Raw genomic sequence first — 25,316 nt, 5'->3', positions numbered from 1 at the left:
ATATCTGGAGGAATACCCACAAGTTAATTTAAGTAATAGACACTAAGATGAATCCTTACACAGCATGATCGACAGCTCAATGTAGAAGAAGATGACTATGATTAGCAGACAGTGAACCACAGCTACCACCACAGCGGTGTCTCTCAGATTCAGTATATTTAGACTTATGTTTCGTTTCAGAAACAGGCATTGAATACCCCACAGGGATAATAAACTCTGTGAGGCTAATCTATACCAGAAAAAATTGAAGCGTAATTTAAGAATTAGAATGACCCATTTATAATAACAGCAATTTGTTTTAAATTACCAGAAGCTTCCTTTCGACAATTCTAGGAAACATCTCCATTATCAAAGCATCAGGCAGATAGATGAAGCAACAGAACAGCTTTTAAGACTAGAGTGCAGAGAGCTGGAGAATCCGTGGGAATTTTCCCCAGATTCTTCGCTGCCCTCACTGTGAGGCCTCATCCAGAACCATGTTGCTTGGGAGCGCTCCATGAGTGTCTGGTGATGAAGAGGACAGGACACCAGGGTACCAAATGGAGCATGCACATGGATGACTGATAACTGTGTGTCACAGAGTCCGCAGAGGCAGATCAGTCAGGGCTGTTTCTCGAGTAAAGTATATTTACTGTTATATAAAAGACGATACGCGTAATAGCCTTCAGATTTTTCTGGAAAAAATTGTTAAATAGAAGAGATGAATCATTATCTGTGGCAGGGAACTGTATGCTTCATTAGTAAGCATTTTAAGTAACTCCATGAACATAAAGACATATGTTTTTGTCTGAAGAGCTGGTGAAATGTAATGTAAATCAAAATTCCTGTTTCTTGCATGCTTTATCTTTCCTTTAGTCGTTTATGCAAAATTTCCCTGAGTTTTTCTGAACCATCTTTTTTAATATGTCAGATATTTAGCTTCCTTTACTAAATGAGTTACTGGAAATCATTCAATTTTTTTTTTTCCGAGAAGTTTTAGAGTAGTGCCTTTCTGAGACTTAGTCATCTTTAAAAACAGTCTCAAAGGATGTTTTGGCCTCATCCTAGTAGTCTTAAAGCCCCAACTGGATGTGGTTGTCAGTTCATTCTACTTATCTTCAGTCACTGCACATCTCCAGAGGTCATTTCAGAGCCTGCCTCTAAAGGTACATTTACAAAGGCTGACTGGGATTTGGAACAGAGGACCAAGTACAGCTAACGTCCATCAAAGTGATGGCTTCATATGTTCTCTTAATATGGAACTACAAACCAAGTTCTGAGGTGTCAAAATCCTGTGTGATATTCTGTCTTGAGCACACTAAGATAATGGAATGTCATAAAGAGAATAATAGAAAATAACAGAACAGAGTATAAGTAAACTTAGACAAGCAAATTTGATTAAATCAAGTGTTCAGATTCTGCAGTAGACATACTAATGGCTAGTGGATGCCAGATCCAGTGAAAAAGTTTTCTCATGTGGAGCTCAATCTTGTGTGGTAGCATGGAACAAGGGTCTTCACTTCATGGTGTTTTAAATATAAAAAGTACTATTAGGATGTTTGTCAATATTTGATAACACCTGTCTTTTTTTTCTTGCCACATTAAAAAAAACCCTAATCTATTAAATAATATAATTACCAAGTATTCATGAGGTAGGTGCTATATGCAAAGAACTGCATTTGGCAGGATAGAACTATTGAATCTCTGCCTCTGGCTGTCATACAACATAGCAAGTCATTAAAAATAACAAGAAATATTATGCATTTAGTTGCTATGATGTGAAACTTGTTAAGCTTACTTATCCCTTATCATCTAGTTAAATTCCAAATCAATATATACTGTTTGTATATTGGAAACTTTTTTCAATATTGTGTTTTTATTTTTCAACATTTATTTAAAACATTTATTTTAAACATTTTAATTAAAATGTAATCAAATCATTTTCTACTTACTTTCTCTCTAGTCCCTTCCATCATCCCTCTCTCAAAACCCTTTCATTCTCTTCCAAATCTCAAATTGGTAGTCTGTTTTACTTTGATTATGGTTTCATAAATGTCCTGGGTAGTTTTGGACAACATAACATAAGCTAGAGTCTGTGTGGAAGAGGGAACCTCAGCCCCCACCAGAGTAGCTTGGAGGCAAGCCTTTGGTGCATCACCTTAATTAATGATCCATTTAGGAATAACCTCCCACAATGGGCGGAGTCATCCCTATGCAGACAGACCTGGAAGGAAAAAGCCATGAAACCATGGCTTAGCAATCACGAAGAACAAGCAACAATTCTCCATAGTCTCTGCATCAGCTCCCGCCTTCAAGTTTCCATCCTGTTTGTGTTCCTATCCTCAGTGATAGACTGTAATGTGGAGCTATAAGTTAAAATACAACCTTTCCTACCCAAGTTGTTTTTGGTGATGGAAACTTATCACAGCAATAGAAACCTAACAAAGAATATAAATATAACCTTCTGATTCTGTTTTGTTGATTGTGTATATATCCAGTTAAGGAGCGCATCCCTGGTAAAGGTTAATTCTCTCAGCAGTGATTAGTTACCTGTATTTCTGTGTGTAGGGGTGGAACTCCATGCGATTTCCCCATGAAACTCCTCATCGAAGAAGCTTCTATTTATAGCAAATGAAAATCATTAGAGAAATCTGCAACAGGACACGATGCTGAGACTGACAGATCCATGGGGATCCATTCTCAATGGCTATATCTGCAGCACAGCATCTGCATCTGTTTCAGAGGAGCGGAAGAAAGATTTTTAAGAGACAGAATACCCAGAAGTCTATTATGAGACTGTCATTCCTAGCACTAGCTGCATAAACAAGACCTAACAATTCGAGTATTAATGAGAAAACTATCACGGCATAAGGAGCTTTGGAATTTCCCACAAAGGCACAATGACCAGTGTTATTATTCTAAGAACAGGTTAGTGTCTGCTGTTGATCTGCAGATATGTTTCTTCCTATATGATTGTAGGCAAGTATCCTAAACTCCCTGCAGTTCTTTATTTATAATGTGATGATAATGTGCCTAATATATACAAAAACATTGCAACAAGGTATATGAAATGGCAAACAAATAATTCCAAAGTGTTTAATAATAGTCCACATGACTTGTGATGAACTTAATTGTAATTTAAGCATCACAGTCATACCTGCAGAGCCCCTGCCCATTACACCATAATCTCTCACCAGGCAGTGCTGGCTTCAACTATAACTTCCAGTTAGTTCTTATTGTGTCATTGTTTATGAAGGGAACTATGGAAGTCCTGAAGATTTAATGAGCCAGACTCACTACTACCGCGTCTAGTTCACCAGTTATCTGTCTATAATTCATTCACATCTAGAGATCTGGAGTGATATAACAGTAGTGCTATAGTTAACAAGAGCAAAAACAGAAGAAAATTTTAGTCAAATAACCCGAGTTTATATTTTTAGATTCAAGCTATTTTCAAATCAGTTTAATATGTATTTGGAAAACTTTTCTAAAACAGCACACTGATTATATTTGCTTTTCAAATATAAGTTAAAATATGTTGTCATGATTATTTGGAGAGATACAGTTTTATAAAGGTATAGTTTCAGAAAGGAGGACTCCATTTTCCTCTGAATGGATGTCTCTGACTGTTGTTGTGGTTTAAGAACAGCAGCCTTAGATAGAATAGCTAGGATTCAATTCTTTAAGTTTACATTGAACAATGACCTGTTTTTGCTGGTTCCCTGCTTGATTCTCTGGGAAGTCAGTGCCCAAGCCAATGGGTTGGAGGCTAGCAGACTAATCCCTGCTGTCAGCTGCTCACCTCAGGATTGTAGTAGTGAAAGAGGAGTCGAATATAATACAGCTTAAGATTTGTTGTAACCATAAGAGTCATTCATTTCTCTTAAATATTCAGCATAAACAGTAAGTAATACCTTGAAAATTATTAATGTTGTCATAATCTATCCTAAATGCCTAATTTAGTTGTGTCATATAACTGTGTATATCTGAGTTCAACACTGACATCTCTTTGAATGGATGCTATACAAGATTTAACTTGTGATATGTTTTATAATTGTTATATTATTATATTAACTACAACATAATATTTATACAACAATCCATCACTTCCTTCAGTTTTGACCTTTCATTCCAATGTATCAGAATTATCCTAAATCTTATCTATTACCTCTAATCCGTTAACCATTGCTTTTAGATTTTGTCACATCAAAAGTTGTATGAAAATAACATATAAAGAATGTATAGAATCAGCATATACTGCCGCAGACCCTCTGGGCCCCTTTGTCTGCGTGGAATGGGTCTAGTCGCCAGTGGACAAAGCGTAGGATGAATTGACAGACAGATGCACACAGGAGAGGTTGTGTGGAATCTGAATGTATTTTTCAAATCGAGCATCAGACTTTTTATGCAGAAGACAATAAGGAAGTTGGGTGACATATTCGCAAGGTACAAATGAGGTAACCGGAATCTTACATAAAACAGAGGAATGCTAACATGAAAGGTCTAACGGGAACCACCTGGGATAGAATTCACTTATAACATCTGGGATCAAAAAGGGCTCCACCTAAGATTCACTAATCTTAGAGGCCTTCAAGCCCTTGCCATAGTTCCTATTTTAGTCTATTGTATAGTCCACCTTCCCCTTAGGCCATTGTAAATACGTGTGTATGGGTGTAACTTTGCTATAGTTCTAAGTATCTATTCTGGTTTCTCCTTTGGTCTGAAACTTCCTTCTTCCTTAGTGATGGTAAATTCCTGTGTAAGGGAGTGACTTAGCTTTTATTCAAAGTGATAGTGTAGTACCAGAGGCTATTCTGATTAGCAACATTCTTACTGAATTTCAAGCCCATGGTCTTGCTCAAGGACGTTCTAGGACTGTTGGAACACTGGCGGAAGGCTTTAGCTATGTCAGAATTCAATCTTAAAAGGCACATATAATAGGAAAATACTGAGAGAGAGCACGTGGATCCATACACTAGACTAACTCGGGAATGGAAAATGAATGTATGGGTTAGAGGGAACGCCAGACTCCAGGAGGAGAGCTTCCTTGAAGTTCTTTGCCTCATGAGTGACTTTCAAGCCTCTCAGCTTAAACTGACTCTACCAGAGCACGTGGCAATATACTTAATGCCATTATTGATGTAAATAGATATGATGTGGTAAGAATACAGAATGTTACATACTTTGGTGTCAGAGTTTCCTTGTGAGGCTTCTCTTGTTTAATAAATAACTCTGAGTTGAAAGAGGAAAAATAACAGTTTCAGAAAGTGAGTCCAGAACTTTGAAGCATTAATGGTACAAGATAAATAACTTCAGGTAGTAAAGATAATGTAATAAGAGAAGAGAGCTAGGACTTCCATAATACTCTGAGCTAGGAAGCTCACAAAACAGTTGGCTAGTATATCACCAATTTTTAGTTATTATAGAATTATCAGATGTAAGATGGGAACCCTCAAGTCAAGAAGACTGCTTAGGCATTGTCAACTATGATAGAAACACTTAAACCACAGGTGTTATACTTTGTTATTATTATTCTAAACCTATGATAAAGAAGTCTTCAACTCTAAGTGCATGGTATCTATTCTTTACTAGTAATTCTCTAAAATTACAGGATATAATTTTATTAAAAGATTGTCATCTTGACAGGATGCATCTGTATAATGCCAAATAATAAATTGCTTTTAGTATAGAATATATAAGATTGTCTTCGGTAACTCCTATGATAAATTGCACACATATTAAGCTCTGAGAACTTCAGAACAGTCTGCAGTTCCATCATGTAAAAGAAGTTCTAATAATTGTCTCCATTAATTATTCCTTAAGAATGCAGATAAAAAGAATGGCATATATACAGATGTCAGTACAGACACACGATTATCAATAGTAATTCATTACCTAAAGACATGGGACCTTTTCTAAATGACAAAAGACTTCAGAAAAGATTGTTGAAAGTGTCTATTTTTCTTTTTTGTTTCACTGAGTACAAAGTTGTCAGCATGGAACAAATAAACAATGACTGGTAATATTGAGTTTCAATATCCACTACATTTCTCTGTTTCATCAATCATTTGCTAATATCAGTCAGTGAAGATAAATAGATGTTTTAAAGGCTGGAAGGCAGGATTTCTCTGTATTAGCAGTAGTTTATGGAAAAATATGGAAGTAACAGGAATTCTATGCAAGGGAAAGGGAGATATCAAAAAAACAAAATGGAGAACTGAAGACTCAACTCTCCTCTCCAGCTCTAGTTGAGCATCATCGCTCAACCAAATGGTACCACCATCCAGTCTGTACACTATTCTTCAAATCTATGTCCCTCCCTCCTCACCGCTCTCTATCCTATCTGCATACATACAGGAGAACGGAGAAACACCTTCATCTTAGTGAACGTCTTATGGCTAATGAGCAAGTAAATTGCATTATTAGATATTCTGTCCATCTTTGAACTGGGACGATTTTGTTCTTAGATGATAATAATTGGTTTGGAAAGTTTAACGCAGTTTTTATATGTGCCCTGGTTACTGTATTTAACGGTTTTGGATTTAAATTTTCTGATGTATGCTTTGCATTCAGAAGCTACCATAGCACCAGTACAGGACACCTCTTTTGGAATCCTAATTTCATAGAACCTCCAAAGAGAAGAGAGAAAAATCACATGGTAAAAATACATCAACTACAGAAAGGCAAAGGAGGCTCGACTGCTCATTTAGAATAAACCTTACTCAGTTTTTAACAGCATTCTGTATTTTAGTTTACTTATTTTGTTTTTCCCCATTTATTGATTAATTTATTCACTTTACATTCTGATCACAGCCCCCTCTTCCCAATCCTTTCCCTCATTCCTTCTTTCTTTCTCCTTTGAGAAGGTGGAGGCCTCTCCTGGGTATCAATCTACCCTGGCACATCAAGTCACAGCAGGACAAGACACATCCTCCCCACTGGGACCAGAGAAGGCAGTCCAGTCAGCATTCTTTATAATCTATCAAGCAGTTTTCAACAATGAAAGCTACAGTGAAAATTGAGAAGTCTTCAGCTGATTCGATAAACATATTTTACTTCTCACAATACATTGACTTCAGCAGGGATCTTAGGATGTTTCAGGTGAATGACTTTTCATTGAAGGTTCTCAGTAGATGACTCCTGAGCACCCCAGTATAATTCAGCTTTCAGTCATGCCACCTTTGGAAAACAACATACACTTTTGATGTTATTTGAATACAATACATTGAAATTAGCTGCTAACAGAAAAATCAGATGACACTCTTTCCCGGAGGCTGACCTTGAGATAAGACAGGACTTTAGATTCATTCGTTTGTTATTCAAAAAGTAGGCATTCCCTCCCAGGTCCCTCCCTCCCAACCCACTTGTGATTGCTTTCTTTTCTCTCCCAAGTGGGACTGAGGTGTTCTCACTTGGGCACCTCAGTTTGTTGACCTTTTTGAGTTCTAAGGACTATATCTTGGGTGTTCTGTACTTTTTTTTTTTTTGGTTAATATCCACTTATTAGTGAGTACATACCATGCATGTCCTTTTGGATCTGAGTCACATCATTCAGGATGATATTTTCTAGCTCCATCCATTTGCTTGCAAAACTCAGGATGTCCTCATTCTTAATAACTGAGAAGTATTCCATTGTGTAACTGATCCACATTTTCTGTATCCATTCTTCTGTCTAGGTTGTTTCCAGCTTCTGGCTATCACAAATAAGGCTGCTATGAACATAGGGGAACATGTGCCTCTGTGGCATGGTGGGATATCTTTTGGGTATATTCCAGGGAAAGGCCCAAAGTGGGATCCAGCTCAAGGGGAAGTCCCAAGACCTGACACTATTACTGAGGCTATGGCACCCTCACAAAAAGGGACCTATCATGATTGCCCTCTGAAAGATCTGACAAGCAGCTGAAAGAGTCAGATGCAGATATTTACACCCAACCAATGAACAGAAGCAGCTCACCCCTGTTGTTGAATTAGGGAAGGCTGAAAGAAGCTGAGGAGAAGGGCGATCTTGTAGGAGGACCAGCAGTCTTAATTAATCTGGACACCGAGTTCTCTCAAACACTGGACCACCAAACAGACAGCATATACCAGCTGATATGAGGCCTTCAACACACATACAGTAGAGGACTTCCTGGTCTGTGTTCATTCAGAGATGATGCACCTAACCCTCAAGAGACTGGAGGCCCCAGGGAATTTAGAGGTCAGGTGGGATGGGGGGTGGGGACATCTACCTGGAGACAGGGGATGGGGAGGAGGTATGGGATGTGAAATAATCAAAGGGTGTATGGGGCAGGGAAAAAATATGGAGTATAAAAAAAAGTAGGCATTCTCTGTATGCTCATGTACTTAGAAGACAACTTTGACACACAAACACACATTTTCATTTAAGAAAAAAGAATTGGAGTAAATTAGAAAAAAAATGTAGCTTTGGAAGCCTATGACTCAACCTATTTGATTCCTTGGTAGATCCACAACCTGGAGTAAACAGAAATCTTAGACCTGCTGACTTGTTTCTTCTTGAAATATATAGAATAAAATGCCCAACTTGTAGGCTTTTAAACAGATAGCGAAACATTTCATCCTAAACAAATTATTTTCATTTAATTTAAAGACTTTTGTTTAATTTAAAGACTGTAACCCCAAGTTAATTTTAAGCAATGACATTTTAAAAGATGTACCCCAATTTTTAATATACCTATAATTTTGTACCAACTTGACACAATCCAGAATCATCTGAAAAGAAGGAACTTCAATTGAGAAAATGACTCCACCAGATTGGATCGTGGACAAGCTTTTGGTGAATTTTCTTGATTGATTCATATGGAAAGCCTTCACTCACTGTGCCAGTGCCACCCTTGGTTAGTAATCCTGCATTGTAGAAGTAATCTGAACAAGCCAGTATGCAGCATCTATTTATAACCTCTACATCAACTTCTGTCTCTAGGTTTCTGCCCCATTTGTGCTCCTGCTCTGACTTTCCTCAGTGATTAAACCCTAGGATCTTAAGCTGGAATATCTTCATGTCCCACAAGTTGCTTTTGTTCACAGTGCTTTATCATAGCAGTGGAAACTTTAAGACAGAAGTTGGTGCCAGGTCATAAAGTATTGTTCTGAAAAGTAAAGAACAGCAATCAAATTATCTTTCTTAGAAGTTATATGAATATAATCTCTAATGGTGGAAATAAGATATTTTCAGTTGTGTTCGAAATTGTAAATACATTAAATTTTTCCCATAGAATTTTCTTTTACCATATTTAGATACTCTGTCTTAGTTAGGGTTTTATTGCTGTGAAGAGACACCATGACAAAGGTAACTCCTATAAAAGAAAATGTTTAATTTGGGTTGGCTTACAGTTTCAGAGGTTCAGTCCATTATTATCATGGTGAGAAGCATGGCAACGTCCAAACAAACTTGGGATTGGAAGAACCAAGAGTTCTACATTCTGACCCAAAGACAGCAGGAGGAGATACTTCTGCAGGCAGCCAAGATGAGGATCTCTCCACATTGCATGGGCCTTGCACACTAGGATCCCTCAAACCCACCTACACAGTGGCACACTTCTTCCAAGAAGGCTACATCTCTTAACAGTGCCAATTCCTATGGGCCAAGCATGTTCAAACCACCACATATTCTAATAATTACCAATGAAAACCATTCTTTCCATTGCATTGTCAACATTCAGTCATTAATATGGATGCAAAGTTATATTATTTATCAGCATTCCTCTGTCCTTCTCTCCACATTTTTAGCTTATGTCACTCATTAATATATCCCAAATACTTAAGCAGTGTGTACTATGTAATACATATTTAAGGTTAAAAATTAATGTCAACAAAGTTGACAGCAGGTTATAGCAAGAAAGTGTGGGTTTTATTTAAATTTAGAGATGCTGGATCAGCCACCAAGAGGCCTATCTGTGAGTAATGATATGAAAGTGTATAGCAGCGAACCCCAGATGTCTAACAGAAGAGCAGTCTAGGCAGAGAGCATAGCATCAACTAAGGTCTTTCAGTAGGGGAGTGTGACTGGGGGATGAAGAATTCCTGGAAGTCCGGCAGAATGAGAAAATAATTCTAATGACAGAGACTGAATCAGAGTTAACTATCACATAGAAGAGGAAGAGACAATGATAATGATGATGGCAAGGTGATACCGGTTTTGGCAAGGACAAGACAATGGAGTGGAGTATGAAGCATAGCAGAATAAATAATCTAGGGCCTGCTTTAATTTGCTTTGCCCACCATAAAATAAAAATGGTAAGTTCAAGTAATTTTTCTAAGTCTTAACACACTCCCTGAAAGAGAAAAGAGTGACTAACCCCTGGTGAAAATTCTCTTAGTTTCGTATTTTCCATCTTAGTTTCGTATTTTCCCAGAGGGGTAGTGACTATTCTCTGCTCTGCTCTTAGATGATATAGTTATGCAGAATGCTTCAGTCTAGTGCTTTCTATAAGTAATCAAATTCCTCCTGAAGGGTGGGTGTGCTTAGGAGAATTGGTAATAAATGATCTGCTCTTGTGCAGCTGTTTTGTGTTTTACTCTGTAGAAAATAATTCTTTTTGTGATTTTCCTTTTTTATAACTGACAGTTCTGCCTCTGGCCATAAACTGCTAACATTCCAAGGAGGAGGATAATATATGATAATCTCAGATTTCTCAGAAATGTAAATTTGATGAATTAATACTGCAATGTGCAAAAGAAGAACAGTTGACTTAAAGTTAACTAGAAAACAAGGTAGTAACTTATGGCAACCTCTAAATAATAAAGTGAAAATTTTGAATTAAGAGATACAAAGAAATGAGAGGTCAAATAAAATAAGTATACGTTTGCTTTATAAATCTCTTATTAGTATTATTGTATGGAAGTTTAATCTGTTTTGAGGGGTGTTTAGTCATTGTGTGTATTTACTGAAGACTTTAGAAAATTTTAGGAATCACTGCATTTATACAAAATATTTTAATTATATAACCACCAATAAAGCAAAAGTTTTATATGAAATCTATAAGTATTTTGTTATGCTATATATAACTTAGCTTTTAGTAAATTCTTATATCTACAGAGGTAGAATATTCTTATGCAGTTATTAAACAATTCTTGTAATAATCTTAGAAATCAAAAGATAGCACCTAAGTAAAACAAAATCTTCTTTCTTTCACTTCTAAATTTTTGTATTAAGTTTATAGTCCATTCAATTCTTCTCATCAAATTTCCTCTCCACATATATACATTTTGTCTATAAATCAATCAAAATAAGTTGTCACACCACAAAGCAGGACTTATTTTCTGTTATTATTGTTGCTTAGTTTTCTCAATGGCTGTATAATTCACCTACAAGAACATCTCATTCAGCAATTTACATACAGCCCTTGTAAATAATTATTTCTTAAACCATCAGTATATAGTTTGAAATATCCTGCAGCTGCATTACAGACAAGGTTGGGCATATGACTAAATTATAATGATGGAAAGCCCACAGGGGAATATGTAGTGTTTGTAACATTTCTTCTAAGATCTTCTTATGCAGGCATTCAGGAATTCTCTCTCCTTGCTCTGCTAACACCGTGTCATAGTTTCAGTGGTGCTTGAGGGTGTGGGAGACCCACTTGATGAAAGGAATCCATTCCTCTCTGTGTGCTCAACTTTGACATGAATGAGAAGTAAGGAACTGTAGTGCAGACAAGGGCTTTGCTGTAGCCATTTGCCTCTTCCACTAGGAAATGCCTTTAAGACAAGTAGGAAACTAGTGTTCTCATACATTCTGTTTATACACAGGCACACATTTCCATCTGCCTTCCTGCTTCTGCATGCATGCATCTGAATTTACTAATTCTGAAGTTTCTAAGATACTGGAATCAGTACATTTGAAAGATGTATTCTGCTAATTTACTATAATCATCTTTAGTTCATCATAGATGCTCAATAAATGTGACGAGCCTAAACTGAAGTTTTGTAGTGTACAACATATTTTTCTTGTTTAAGTCAGTTAAAGACATTTTAATTAAATGATAATCTTTGTTTTTTGTTTCCTTAGACAAATAATATTTAGTTGTCAAGCTGAAGATACTAAATGAGTAGACACCATTTATAAGAACATTAATATATTAAATCTAGACCATATTTGACCTGTAGTATCAATGAGAAAAATTATTTGGTTGTTTTTTTTTTTGTTTTTTTGTTTTTTGTTTTTTTTTTTTTTGCATTGAGTTTAAAGATCTAACTTCAAGAGCTTTGTTGGCTTCTTCACATACATCAAGATTTAATAGTCAATGAGAAATTAAGATTAGATTATCTTTGCCTTCCCAAATCTGAATCTGTCTCCTTTTATCTACAATAAACTTTCTCCCCCATCATACCTTGAAGCAATCGTATCTCTCCTTTCTTATTTCAGTTTTTCATTCATGTGGGGTTCTGAAACCCAGGACTAATCACATTGTTTCTTCTTCAGCTTTTGAAAGAAAGAACTCCTGGGCTGGAGAAGTTTAGGAATTGTCAGTCATACCCTGTAACAAGTAGAGACTGAGGGATGTAGGGAGAACTAGGAACCCAGGCCTGCTTTGTTATGTTAATTTGAACCTCTGTTTGCCACTTGTCCTGGGTTTGAGAAGGAATTTAAATACCACACTAAAAAGAAAGAGAAATCAGATGTCCATACCCATAAGTGATTCACCACCTACTGATGCTTCCCAAGTAAAAACAATGCACTTGTAGCTGGGCAGTGGTGGCGCACGCCTTTAATCCCAGCACTCGGGAGGCAGAGGCAGTCGGATTTCTGAGTTCGAAGCCAGCCTGGTCTACAGAGTGAGTTCCAGGACAACCAGGGCTATACAGAGAAACCCTGTCTTGAAAAAAACAAAACAAAACAAAACAAACAAACAAACAACGAAAAAAAAGAAAAACACTTGAGCACATAGTAACAGTATAATGGTTGGATTTGATATCCAAGTTATATGTTTTATTTTCAAAACAAACAATTGTCTTTATTATATCTCAGCTGAAATTTGTATATAATCTAAAGTGCTAGCAGATATTTTATTGGATATTTTATTTATTTACATTTCAAATTTTATCCCCTTTCCAGATTTCCCCTCTGGAAACCCCCTATCCCATCCCCCAGCCCCTGCTTCTATGAGGGTGCTCCCCCACCTACCCACCCACCCACTCCCACCCCCCACCCCCCGCTCTGGCATACCTCTACACTGTGGCATCAAGCCTTCACAGGACCAAGGGCTCTCCTCCCACTGATGCCCAACAAGTCAGATGTTCTAATTCCACATTTTATGTGATCTACATGCAGAATTTTGATCAAGACTGTTAGAAGCTTTAGGAAGTCTAACCAATTCCTGGACCTTCCTATTAGTGTCCTGATTTGCTCTTGGCATTCTGATCCTGGGTATTAGCGATGGCCTCCCACTGGGTTCTACAGGGCAGTCACTCATAGAAATTGTAAAGCTATAAAATGTAAGCTGACAATGACTTTACTGCAAGCGAATCTTTGAACATAATAAACACATCCATTATCCAGTTGTGGTTATTGCAGAAAGTTTTAACTATTTCAAGTAAGTAAATGCTATAAAGTGTTCTGACTATCAAGGCAGGATCTGGTCCATCAGGAGAGGGTACTGCTTAGTAGGTTTCTAAACTGTGTCTTGGTCTCAGTCTTGAGTTGCTTCTTTTAGAGATATTCTGTGGTGTTTTAAGGAAAAGTAAAGACAGATGTGGTGAGGTCTGGGTAAATTTTTTTAAAATGTGTGTGTCACATTTAGTTTTCATGTTCCAGTCTTTTCTTTGTTTTCTATGATTGAACATACTTGGTGAAGCTTCCAGTTTGACACATTGTTCATGCACAGAATTAAAGTAATTAAACATTGCTCTCCAAAGGAGCAATTCTACATTACAAACAAATGGTAAGACAAGTGTATCAAAACCTAATTTCTTTTTTAAAAACTTTTTCCAATTTTTTATTAGGTATTTTCTTCATTTTTATTTCAAATGCTATCCCGAAAGTCCCCGATACCTTCCTCCCACCCTGCTCCCCTACCCACCCACTCCCACTTCTTGGCCCTGGTGCAAAACCTAATTTCTAAAACACACATTTGAATTGAGATTCCAGCTGTACTTCATTTGTATTGTTCATAGATGTCCTAGATTCTGATCAAAAGGCTGATTTCCAACTTATGCTGGGATTTTCCTGAGTACTTGTTCCCATGTTCTATAGCTCCCCGCAATAACAGCACAGTGTATGTGGGGAAGTTAACAGGAGGAATGTATGGAGGGACACTCTCTGGCTAGACAGAAGAAACCCTTTAAAAGTAGCTGCCTGTGAATCCATCAGGGTCAGGTAATAACTTCCAATGTCTTCTTGTGAGCAGATCATCCCTAGGTAAATAGAAATTATTAGATAGAAACTGTCCACTTCTACTGTATATTCATGTCATAAATGAAAATTCATTCCTAAATGTACTTTTGTTATTTTAGCAAATGGGAGCCTTTCAGAACTATCCCTTTCATTGCAGAAGCGTAAAGTTTCTTTTAATTACTAACTTGAAATGAACCACGTGTGTGTATGTTAAACATGAATATTTAAAATTAATTTTTCATGATTTTTTTGCTTATTATTTCCCTAAAAATGGCTATTAAATGTTCAATTAGATGCTCATTTTGAAAACACTAAAGAAACTTTTATATGCCAGTCTGCTAAAATTATGTTTCTGAAGTTTTGGAAACCACAAAAGCTGGCTTCATTTTCCTTGGTTCTGTCTCAGTGGCAGGCCAGAGCATTTGATAATTAAAGGTCTTTCTCAATTATCCAATAAACAGCAGGCTTCCATTAAAGCAAGCATCCAAGCATCTAAATATATGTTCTCTATGTTTTTATAAACAGCTGTAGTAGTTGACTCTGACAGACTATTTTTGATATTAATTTGGTGATTTATAAGTTTGATACTTAAATATACCAATTAGTTTTAAAAGTGATGATGTGTTTTTCTCTGAGATGTGCTCAAATGATTTTTAGCTTCCAAACTCTTCCCAAATATATAGTAACTAATTAACATAATTATGTAGATATTTTTGATAGTCCAGAAAGCTTCTAGGAATAGCATTTCCTAGTAGATTTTAGATAAAAATGTTAAGTTTATGTATCAAATAGTGTGATATTTGAAAAGATAACATTATTAGTATTGTTAAAGAAACCAGAATTAGAAAGTAGGCACAAAAGAAAACATTCATTTTATTAAGGATCTATTACAATAGAAGAAAATGTGGGCGTGGAACTGAGCTAAATGCTAAATACATCAAACACTGCAGAGAATTACAGCCAGTGATCGGGATGGAGGTGGCAGATGGAACCCTGTGCAGGCAATGTTAAGGAGGATCAGGATGGACTCAACTTAAGAAGATTCAGTGGATTTCCTCAGAGAGAAGGCAAGGTGATCGACTCTCCTGAAACATGGAATGGAGAAAACAGATCTTGAGGCATAGGTTCCACTTAACACATTTTCACAATGTCGCAAGCTAGTGCTATCAGCTGGGGATAAACAATTTGTTACCGGGTCCTGTAAGGAACATTTCACATTCACATAGTTGTCAGATCTAAATGGAGGCAGAGTCTCTCTAAATAGAATCAACAGAACTCTTGCTAAATTGAGTTATCAAAAAATACAACACAGAAGTACAAAAGTTGAGGTTTAGATGAGAAGAGGGTTACATTAAAACTGGTTCATTGTAGCTTGGGGCATAAGACTGGGCGTTGTGACAATGATACTATTCTAGAGCATGTAGTGAAGGCTTGCTCAAAGGGAGTAGCTCAGTAGTTCAACACACACAACTAGATTGAGAGATAGGGTGGCTATGAAAAATCCTACAGGCTGATACTAAGTTCAAAGCCATGGTCGTTACCCTGGTAGTCAGTCACTCATAAGCACTATGCTTATGAATCTGGGCACATTGGAAATGTGTTTTAGAGAGATAGGATATCTACATTATTTGTCTGAGGGATATAAGAAGGGAAGGATCTAAAGACAATTTCAGCATTTTAAAAATTATTTTATTTATTTACATTTCAAATGTTGTCCCCCTTCCTGGTACCCCCTCCATGAGCTCCCCATCACATCTACCCTCCCCTTTGCTTCCAAGAGGGTGCTTCCCCACCCACCCACCCATGTCACCCCTCTAGCATCCCTCTTCTTTAGGGCATCAAGACTCCACAGGACCAAGAGCATTCCCTCCCACTGAGGCCAGACAAGGCATTCCTCTGCTACATATGTATTGGGGTCACAGATATGCCCATATGTGATCTTTGGTTGATGGATTAGTGCCTGGGAGCTCTGAGTGGTCTGGTTAGTTGATATTGTTGTTCTTCCTATGGAGTTGCAATCTCCTTCAGCTCCTCAAGTCTTTCACTTAACTCTACCCCAAGTTCCCTGCCCAGTCCTATGCTTGGCTGTAAGTATCTACATGTATCTCAATCTGGTGCTAATAGAGCCTCTCAGAGGACAGCCATGCCAGGCTCCTGTCTGCAAGCACAACATGGCATCACCAATAGTGCTGGGGTTTAGTGTCTGCACATGGGATGGATCCCAAGTTGGGCTGGTCACTGAATGGCCTTTCCTTTAGTCTCTGCTCCATTTTCCTTTAGACAGGAACAATTTTGGGTCAAAAATTTTGAGATGGGTGGGTGGCCCCATCCTTCTTCAACTGGTGCTATGTCTAACTATTGGAGGTGGTCTCTTCTGGTTCCATCTCCCCACTGTTGGGCATTTTGGCTAAGGTGATCCTTATTTGGCTTTGGGAGCCTCTCGCACCCTGGTGACTGGGACTTTCTAGTGGTTTCCCCACACACTGCTGCACATTTCTATTCATTCTTTTATCCCTCTTGGCTTCTCTCCTGTCTCCCATACCTGATCCTGCCCCCCCCCCCGCTTTTCCATCCCCCCTCTCCCACTCAGGTCTCTCCCTCCTTCTGCCTCCCATGATTATTTTGTTTCCCCTTCTAAGTGGGTTTGAAACCTCCACACTTGGGCCTTCCTACTTGCTAAGCTTCATATGGTCTGTGAATTGTATCATAGATATTCTGAATTGGTTTTGGCCAAAGTAACCTAAATAGATTTGTCATAATACAAATATTGAGACAATTTATCACTTCAGCAAAGAGGTGTGCATTCCGTTACTTCTACTGAGACAGACTGAGGGTATTTCATTTCAGTTTTAGATGTACTGCATCTTTCAAGTTGAGATGACAGATTACCTATGTTATTATGAGTTGTTCCATTTGAAGCCAGACTTCTGACCTCTCAGCTGGTGACAGAGACATAGATTCAGCTGGTATCATAAAACTCAGGACCAAAAGGATTCTAGGCACTTTTTGACCGCCACTAACTAGCCAGAGCTAACTGAGGGACCCTATTCCCAGGTTATATTCCTATTTTTGCCAGTGATTGAAATGTACTTAAGCTTTGAACATATTTACTGCAAATATATAGCATAGAGCTTCTGTGTTTCAAAACTATTTGCTACTATTATCATTACCATGTGTTAGTAATGCTGGGTGCTTAATGTAGTCACCATACACGAGAGTTACTCATTAGAAAGGATTAAAATGCAGACCTATGTTTGTGAATAATTTAAAAATAAGGGCTGACTGTGGTTTTCTTTTTTTCTTCAGCAGTCACAATGCAGTTTATAAGCCACCAGTTCCCGGACTATCATGACCCCACGATTGGTAAGTGGAAGCCGCTTCTCTCCTCTAGCTCAAATAGATACGCTAAAATAAGTGGGTTTTAAGCACTGCTGATAATATTAGAGAACAAAAGTATAATTTATTTTTGCCTCCCAGCATATAAATACACATGAATATATGTGTATAAATTTCTGAGTCATGACAGTGTTTGTCCTTCCTTCTCGTAATGCAATTTCATATTCCATACTTTGTTCAAGTTATTCTGGTAAATGATGGTTGAGATCCATTATGCTGATTTCTGGATTCACTAATGGATATTTTCCATTAGAAAAAAAAAGAATTACAAACCTTTGCTCTGGGTGATATAACTGATGTGATTACTATACACTGATCACATTTTCGGTCTCTAGTATCCCATTGTAGAATTAGTTACTTTTCTCAATGATGCATTTGGGGAAAGCGTTTAAGTATAGACATAGTTTGAGTTAACATCCTCATTTGTAGATGAGGAAACTAAGACACTACAGGGCAAACTGTGATTTGTGCCTCAAATTCAGCATACTTAATTTTTCCAGTGCAATCCCCTCCCAACACTAACTGCAGAGACATGCTGCCAAGAGGAACAAGCTACCATTGTTTGAATTGAAAAAAGGCACCTTTAAAATTGCTTTACTCATTCATAAAACTGCTTTAGGGAGAGTTGGAAACTCTCAAACAGAGTCCATCTTTGGCTACAAATGCATTAAGCTTAAGATCACACAGAGCGTAACTTCCTAGAAAGTGAGGTACAGTCCTACAGGGCGCCTTATGGCTGGCTGGGGAGGTGAACCACTACATAGATTCCAGAAGGTGAACACAAGTCCTTTGCAAGGTCATTGAGTGCTCTTAGCTGCAGAGTAATCTTTCCAGACTCCAATATATTACTTTTGAAAGCCTAGTAGTTTCTTAAGACCTCCTCATTAGGTTAACTGAATTAATAAGATTTAAGTATAGTAAATTGACATACTGTTAGCCAGAATGGATTCCCAAAGGAACTGAATTTTGTTTCTGAAAGTAATCACATTGTATAGCTTTAGAAGTGATCAGCTTCAGTGATTGTTTGATTATTCTCTCAGCTAATTTTTGAAATGTCTTAATTTTGGAATGCTGTCAGCTGGGTTATAGACAAGGGAAACTCTTGGTAAAAGTTCTAAATCTTGCACACTGCTGGAAAACTCAGTAATATTGCATACTATATAACATGTAGCACATACTATACACTATATCCTACATGTTATAAACTAAATATCACAAATGCAATTTGTTTTTTTTTTCATTATTTTTCATTTCTGTGCTTTGAATATACTGGTGTCACACAAACTGGCCTCTGCTACAAATCCTTCATGTATAATATAATTGCTGGAATAAAGGTAATAGATGTAAATAAACTATAAGTGTCTCCTTAACAAGGAATAAATGTAACATGTATGGTGATGACTCTTGCAGATAGAGTGTAAGGACGTCCATTTCTCGAGATTAGGCTACCTGGACATTCAGTCCTAACAGCTGAAATGATACTTTTATCCAGAAATAAGCAAGATAGTGTTTGAAAGAAGGTTGAAAATGGAAACAGTAACATATTGCTTTCAATTTGACTCTCCCATCATCTTGTTTCTTGGCTTCTGTAATGGGATATTGGTTAACAATTTTCCATTGTTATCCTGATGGTAGAGGGTAAAAAGCTCAGACAATTTACTTGGTGTCTGTTCTGCTGCATAGCTATTCTCTGCTTGATGACTTAATGACATCTCTAGGGGAAATTCATGTTAGCATGGCTTGAATATCCTACAAATTAGAGGAGATCACCACCCATCATGGATATTTATCTCATAATTGAAATAGGGAAGGGATATTTTCAGTACTTATCCAGATTTATTTGCTATCATATTAACTGAGATTTCTGGACATAATACTTTCTGAAATAATAGAGTTAGTCCTTTATTCTTTCTTGCCCTTACCTTCTACTTTGAATAATCTTTCTGTGAGATAAACATCAAGTTGAAAATTTTAGACTCTTAATAAAACAAAAGTTAAGAATATTGGTATTGTCAGTGCTGGTTTTAAAGGGAGAATTCTGCTCCATATCTCCTGGTGATATATTCAATGTCAGTAACAGTGATTTTTTTTTTCCACTTCTCAAATCTATAGACAATAGCTATGGTATGAATATTTAAAGTTGGCTCTATCTATCCAATGGAAAAAGATTCATGCAAAAATCATATTAGCAACAATAGAGCAGAATATGCCTACATGTAAGTTGAAATCGAACATCTCTAAGCATTTGACATCATGCTAAATATAGCTTGATTTTTGCATGAAAAATTATTATAGAGATATTAAGAAGTAACATCCATATTAATATCCTGTTGTTTGAACCTTCATGTCAATAAGTGAACCTGCCATATAATACAAATCTTCAGATGTCACCATTGCATGCATATTATTGAGCAAAACCTGCATTTCTACTCTACATATAATCTTTTTAACTTACATAGATAAAAAATCTAAATACCACAGTTCAAATATTCAGGTATTTTCAATTCAGGAAGAGGAGTTGGAGGAAATTGTGGAAACATTTATCTCTTTGAATTTTGTTAGTGCTATAGGAAAGCAGCAAGATGGTCCATTGGAAGGACTTGGGAAGGACTGAGTACAGTAAGCACGCCTCCAAGCGCTGCTTGCTAGGAACTGGGTTTGTGTGGCATGAATCTCCTGGCATTCACTCTAGAACTCAGAAGTCCTTCTTCAAGAAGGCTTTTCAAGGAAGTCTGGAATTATTAGAGGTCTATGAGAAAATAATCTAGTATTGTTTGTTAGGATATGTTCTTTTAGATTCATTATGACTTGATGTTTAAAGAATTATTACACACAATTAGAATAGAATAAAAAACTAAAATTGTAGCTGTCTTATTTTTCTTTTCCTGAAATAAAAGATGAATTCTCTTAAAGCCAAAAAAAAATCAAGCTTTTATCTATAGACTAGGCGTTTTAGTTCACATTACTGTCTATTGGCACTTTCATCTATTTTGAATTGATTTTGTTCATGATTACTGTTAAGTTGAAAACAGAAAACTTCAGGATCTCCAGCTTTTGACTTGACTAACAATGCTGCAAACAAAAAGTTTCAGCTACCTTTCCCTTGATACGATATTAGGTGACAGATGGACCCTAAAGAATTTGTGTTTCTTGCACCTACAACATGTTTTAATTTTGAGTGAATTGTGTATTAATCAGTGATTCTCTCCCTCCTTCCACCATCACATGCAGGTGTAATATTAAACATGCTTTATGTGGAGCTCAAACAGTTGATGCCATTCAGTGCTCCTGAAAGGGCAGGGAAAATGAAGAACAGACAAGAATATAGGGTAATTAATTAGAAACCATGGTGTATTGAGGAAGGACAGCTTAGTCTACAAATGGTCCTACCCTTAGGACCTCAGGGTAAAAGTATATTTTATTAAAAGACAAAATCTGAACGTTTAAAGAGTGAATTGGGTTTCATTTACAGCCATTCAGGAATCAGCAAAGCCTCCTTGCTGAGAACTGAACAGGAGCTCCTAGTGATCAATGTCACTGCAATGGCTTTGGTATTGATTGTACAGAAAAATAGAATAGAAAATGCTAATTATGTAACATCAGGTTATTTTCTTGCTACTTTTTTAATGTTAAAGAAGAGTTGATCTCTTTATATTAACATATTGATTGAGGTAGACAACTTTTTATGGCTAGTTACAGGCATGAAGAAAATTTCCTTGAAATATTAAGACAATTATGCAAATATCATTACTATTTTGTGAGTATTTTCATCCTCTTGATTTTATTCTTTATTCAGTATCAATCTTTTCATGAAGTATTTTCCAGGTATTGTACAAGCTTCAGGAGTCAGCTCTGTAGAGAAATAAACAAGGTTTTTTTTTTTTTATGTTTCCTTACTTTATTTCTTTTATTTGTTTCTAAGAGCTGATTGTGCCTTTTTATCTGGAATCCAGTTGTCCATTTCTTTCTCGTTGCATTACAATGGCTTGTGCTCATTATCTTAATGCAGGACACAATTTAGTTAAGTTGGCCTTAAGGACCTATTCAATTCCTTTTTTCCTGTGGAAGGAAAACAACTTGAATAAACCAGAATCACTCATGACTTAGTTATTCCACCTGCTGCAGCATTGAATTTCCAGAACAGAAATTCATGAAACCAACTTTCTAACTATATTTATATTTTTCTTTTTAATAAACACACACTATAAGCAAGCACTATAACAAGCTCTATAGAAACATAATAAAATACAGCATATAGAATATTCTTCCTGAATGGATTAGAATGATTATTTAAATAAGGAGCTTACTTAAGAGGCCAAGTACTTTGAGGATAGAAACAGAATATTTGCAGAGCTCAGTGATTATTAGTGTGCAAAGTTGAGCGGTGAAAAACAGTGGATTTATAGAAATCATGTGGTTTGCATCACACTAAAATGTCCTCCTTAGTATCTAAAATGCTCACTAATAGATTCACTTCTTCGTGTCTCTAGAAAATCCCTGTTAAAATACACATGCTTGGGGAGGGAGGTAGTGCCCCAAGCAACATACAAGAATCACTTACATATTAGCACAGATTAATGTATCTACTTATTCTAAAGAGTAAAACAGAGCTGTGTTCTAGAAAACACTACTGAAGAGATGATTATGAGGAGACGATTACTGTTATGAAGAATGAGTGCTATCAAGTAATTCTTGAAGGAGACCAAGATGTAATAATGCAACTTAAAAGATTATGTTAAGCAATGACTCTTCCATGTCTGACCAGAAGTAGGGGGAAAGATAATTCACATGGAACCCAGGAGGTTGAAGATGTAATTCTATCTTCATGGAACTGCGTACTTGCCTGCTAAGCTCCAGTAAATCTGGCTTTCTTTCAGTAAACTATACCCGGTAACCTTTTTCCTGCCCCTCTTTCCTTAATACGTGCTCCTGTAACTCTGAATAACTTCTTTACTTTTTACCAAGCAAGATTTGGTTCCACATTTAGATCAAGGCATGGATACAGATTGTTGGAGAAGACGACTTTGACCTGTCAGTGCTTACCCAATGCCCACTTCCTCTCCATCTCTCTATAAACTACCATTAACAGTAGACACGGTAGACTCCTCTTGGATTTCATGTACCTTTGTAACTTGGCATCCCAGGTGTCAGGCTTCCCCTTTTTCCTCTACAACTTCCTTATTTGTGTCTCTGACTTAGCCTTATCTTTTTACCTCACATTTCTGTCTGAATTTCTGTGCTTCTCTATCTACCCTCCAGCTGAGCTTTCCTGTTTAGAGTTCTAGGTTATGTTACAGGCCACAAGTGTCCACTAATATTTCTTTACACTTGTGGTAAAAATGGACATATTGGCCAAGTCCTTGAAGCCCATGGTGATAAAATAACAAGTCTATGATTTGATAAGGGCTTGGCTACTGCTCAACGGCAAGCAACCTGCCTAATATTTTTAAGACCTTGATTTCAAATAAATAAGGGAAAGGGCTTCGAGGACAGTCTGCCTTGCCCATATGATTTAATGCTCTGTTACTGAACTCTATTCGTTTGATTTTACCCTCACTGGCCTCATGGCTCCTGGAGTGTGCCAGGTGCTTGCTCATCTTGGCACACTTGCATCGACCACCTTTTCTGGGAAAACACTCCAGTGTTTAGAGCTGACCTCATTATTTCTTCAAATATTTGATTCAAGGTTTAAATGCTTCATTTCAATTATGCTTACAGTGACCATCATAACGTGATAATATTCATCTGCTTCTCAGAGATTGTATATATATATGCATATGTACATGTATATATTAATATATAGATTTTTATATGTTCTACAAGTGAGAGAGTATATATAGTATTTGCCTTCTTGTGCCTGAATTATTGCAATGTTTCTTATAATATGCAATATTTTCTTATAATATTTAATATTTATTTCTTATAATGTGTGTCTTACTTAGTATTTGACTGAATGCAACACAGTGGCTGAATTTATAACTAAATATGCATAGGTCCACATCAGTTTCTAGTTCACAGAAGGTGGGCCAAGATTTTGGGTGAGTGATTGGCAAAAGTATTTATTATTCATCAACTTCAATCATGTTGGTACGTATCTCTGATCTTTCTCATCTATCAGAAGGAGGCAATACTGTTACCTCTCTTGATGGCTCTGAGAGATAATAGAGGAGCAATTGCTTGACACACTACTCAAGATGAAATGGACATTTGATGTCCTCAGTAGAATTCAGTTGAACTGGAAAATATCAGTGAAGACACAGCTGTTGGGGAGAAGACATCTATGCCTCTTGCTCTTTTGGGAAGTCCAAAAATCCATCCCTTATAGATGAAAAGAAACCGGAATGCCACTTTTTTGATTTTTATTTCTACCATTTCATCTTGAATTATTTAAAGTACCTATGATTACCATATATTTTCCCAAGAGCCAAACTATGAATAAGAAGAAATTATAATAAAAATTTCAGCTTCTACTTGCTGTGTGAGTCTCTTTTAGAAACCTGGATGTGAAGAGACTATCAACTATATGAGAGTGATCTCATATGGAATATGAAAGATGCCTGGGAGATAGTGAATCAGTTGAAGGAAATTAACAGAACTGAAAGCTTAATAACGCCAGACTGCGGATATGTGATACATCCCTCTAGATTGCATACATCTTTAGGAGAGTTCTCTACAATCTCCTTCATGTCCCCAAAGGCCAGGATTTCGATCAGTCTGAGAAATAAAAGGACTCTTTCAGATTATTCTGTAGTAATATAGCCATTGAAATTCCTAGTAGCCTTCTTTGACGACAACTATGTACTCTAATTAAAATGACTGTGGTCTATGGACACACCTGAACGGACATTCACCACTCTGTTATTTCCCAACCAAAGAGAAGCTATGGAGGGAGCCTGTGGGCCTACAGCAGATAGACTCCTCAGCATTTCACTTGTGTATTCAATGATTATAATTAGGGAACATTTGCTCTAAAGTCTAGTGACTTGTTATTATATTTTGCCTGTTATTTCAATAATTTCATTTAAAGGGCATGGTTTTTAGCCTATTGGCTCTTCTCTTAATAAGCCAACTACATGAAGTTGGAATGAGAAAAAATGTCTTTATGACCTATAGATTAGCTGGATGCTAGTGAAGTAAAGGGATAGAGACACTAAGCCTGTCTGAGTAGCTCTAGCCAGATATACACTTGCCGCCTTGTACTTGCCCTCACACTGTCAGATGGAAAGAGTAAAATATTGTATTTAGGAATATATTTAGAATTGTATGTGTCTATTGATATTTTCAAGCATTAGCAGATCAGAAATCCAGGTTATTTGCCCAGGTTTTATGCTTTGGAATTAGTAGACTTGCTTTTTAAATCTCTTCTTTGACCTCACATTCAGAGATTATAACACTTACCTTTAAATGTATAGACTCTTTGAAGACAGTCTCTGTTAAGAGCTATGAATGGTTTGTATTAATAGCAGCCTTATTTATAATAGCCAGAAGTTGGAGAGAACCCAGATGTCCCTCAACAGAGGAATGGATACAGAAAATGTGGTACATTTACACAATGGAGTACTACTCAGCTATTAAAAACAATGAATTT

General features: G+C 36.8%; 1 protein-coding gene across 1 annotated transcript in view; it reads left to right on the top strand.

Annotated features, from left to right (window-relative positions):
• The window catches only part of Rit2 (Ras like without CAAX 2), a 330,474-nt gene that overhangs the window by 49,383 nt on the left and 255,775 nt on the right, over positions 1 to 25,316 (top strand). Inside the window, exon 2 of the mRNA XM_021150801.2 lies at positions 17,639 to 17,695. Coding sequence (XP_021006460.1) covers positions 17,639 to 17,695 — 57 coding nt within the window. The remainder of the gene's footprint in view (positions 1 to 17,638; positions 17,696 to 25,316) is intronic.

This window comes from Mus caroli, chromosome 18, assembly GCF_900094665.2.
Source record: "Mus caroli chromosome 18, CAROLI_EIJ_v1.1, whole genome shotgun sequence".
Lineage (NCBI taxonomy): Eukaryota > Metazoa > Chordata > Mammalia > Rodentia > Muridae > Mus > Mus caroli.
The sequence above is the reverse complement of the archived record's forward strand: the minus strand, read 5'-3'. Positions and strand labels throughout refer to the sequence as shown.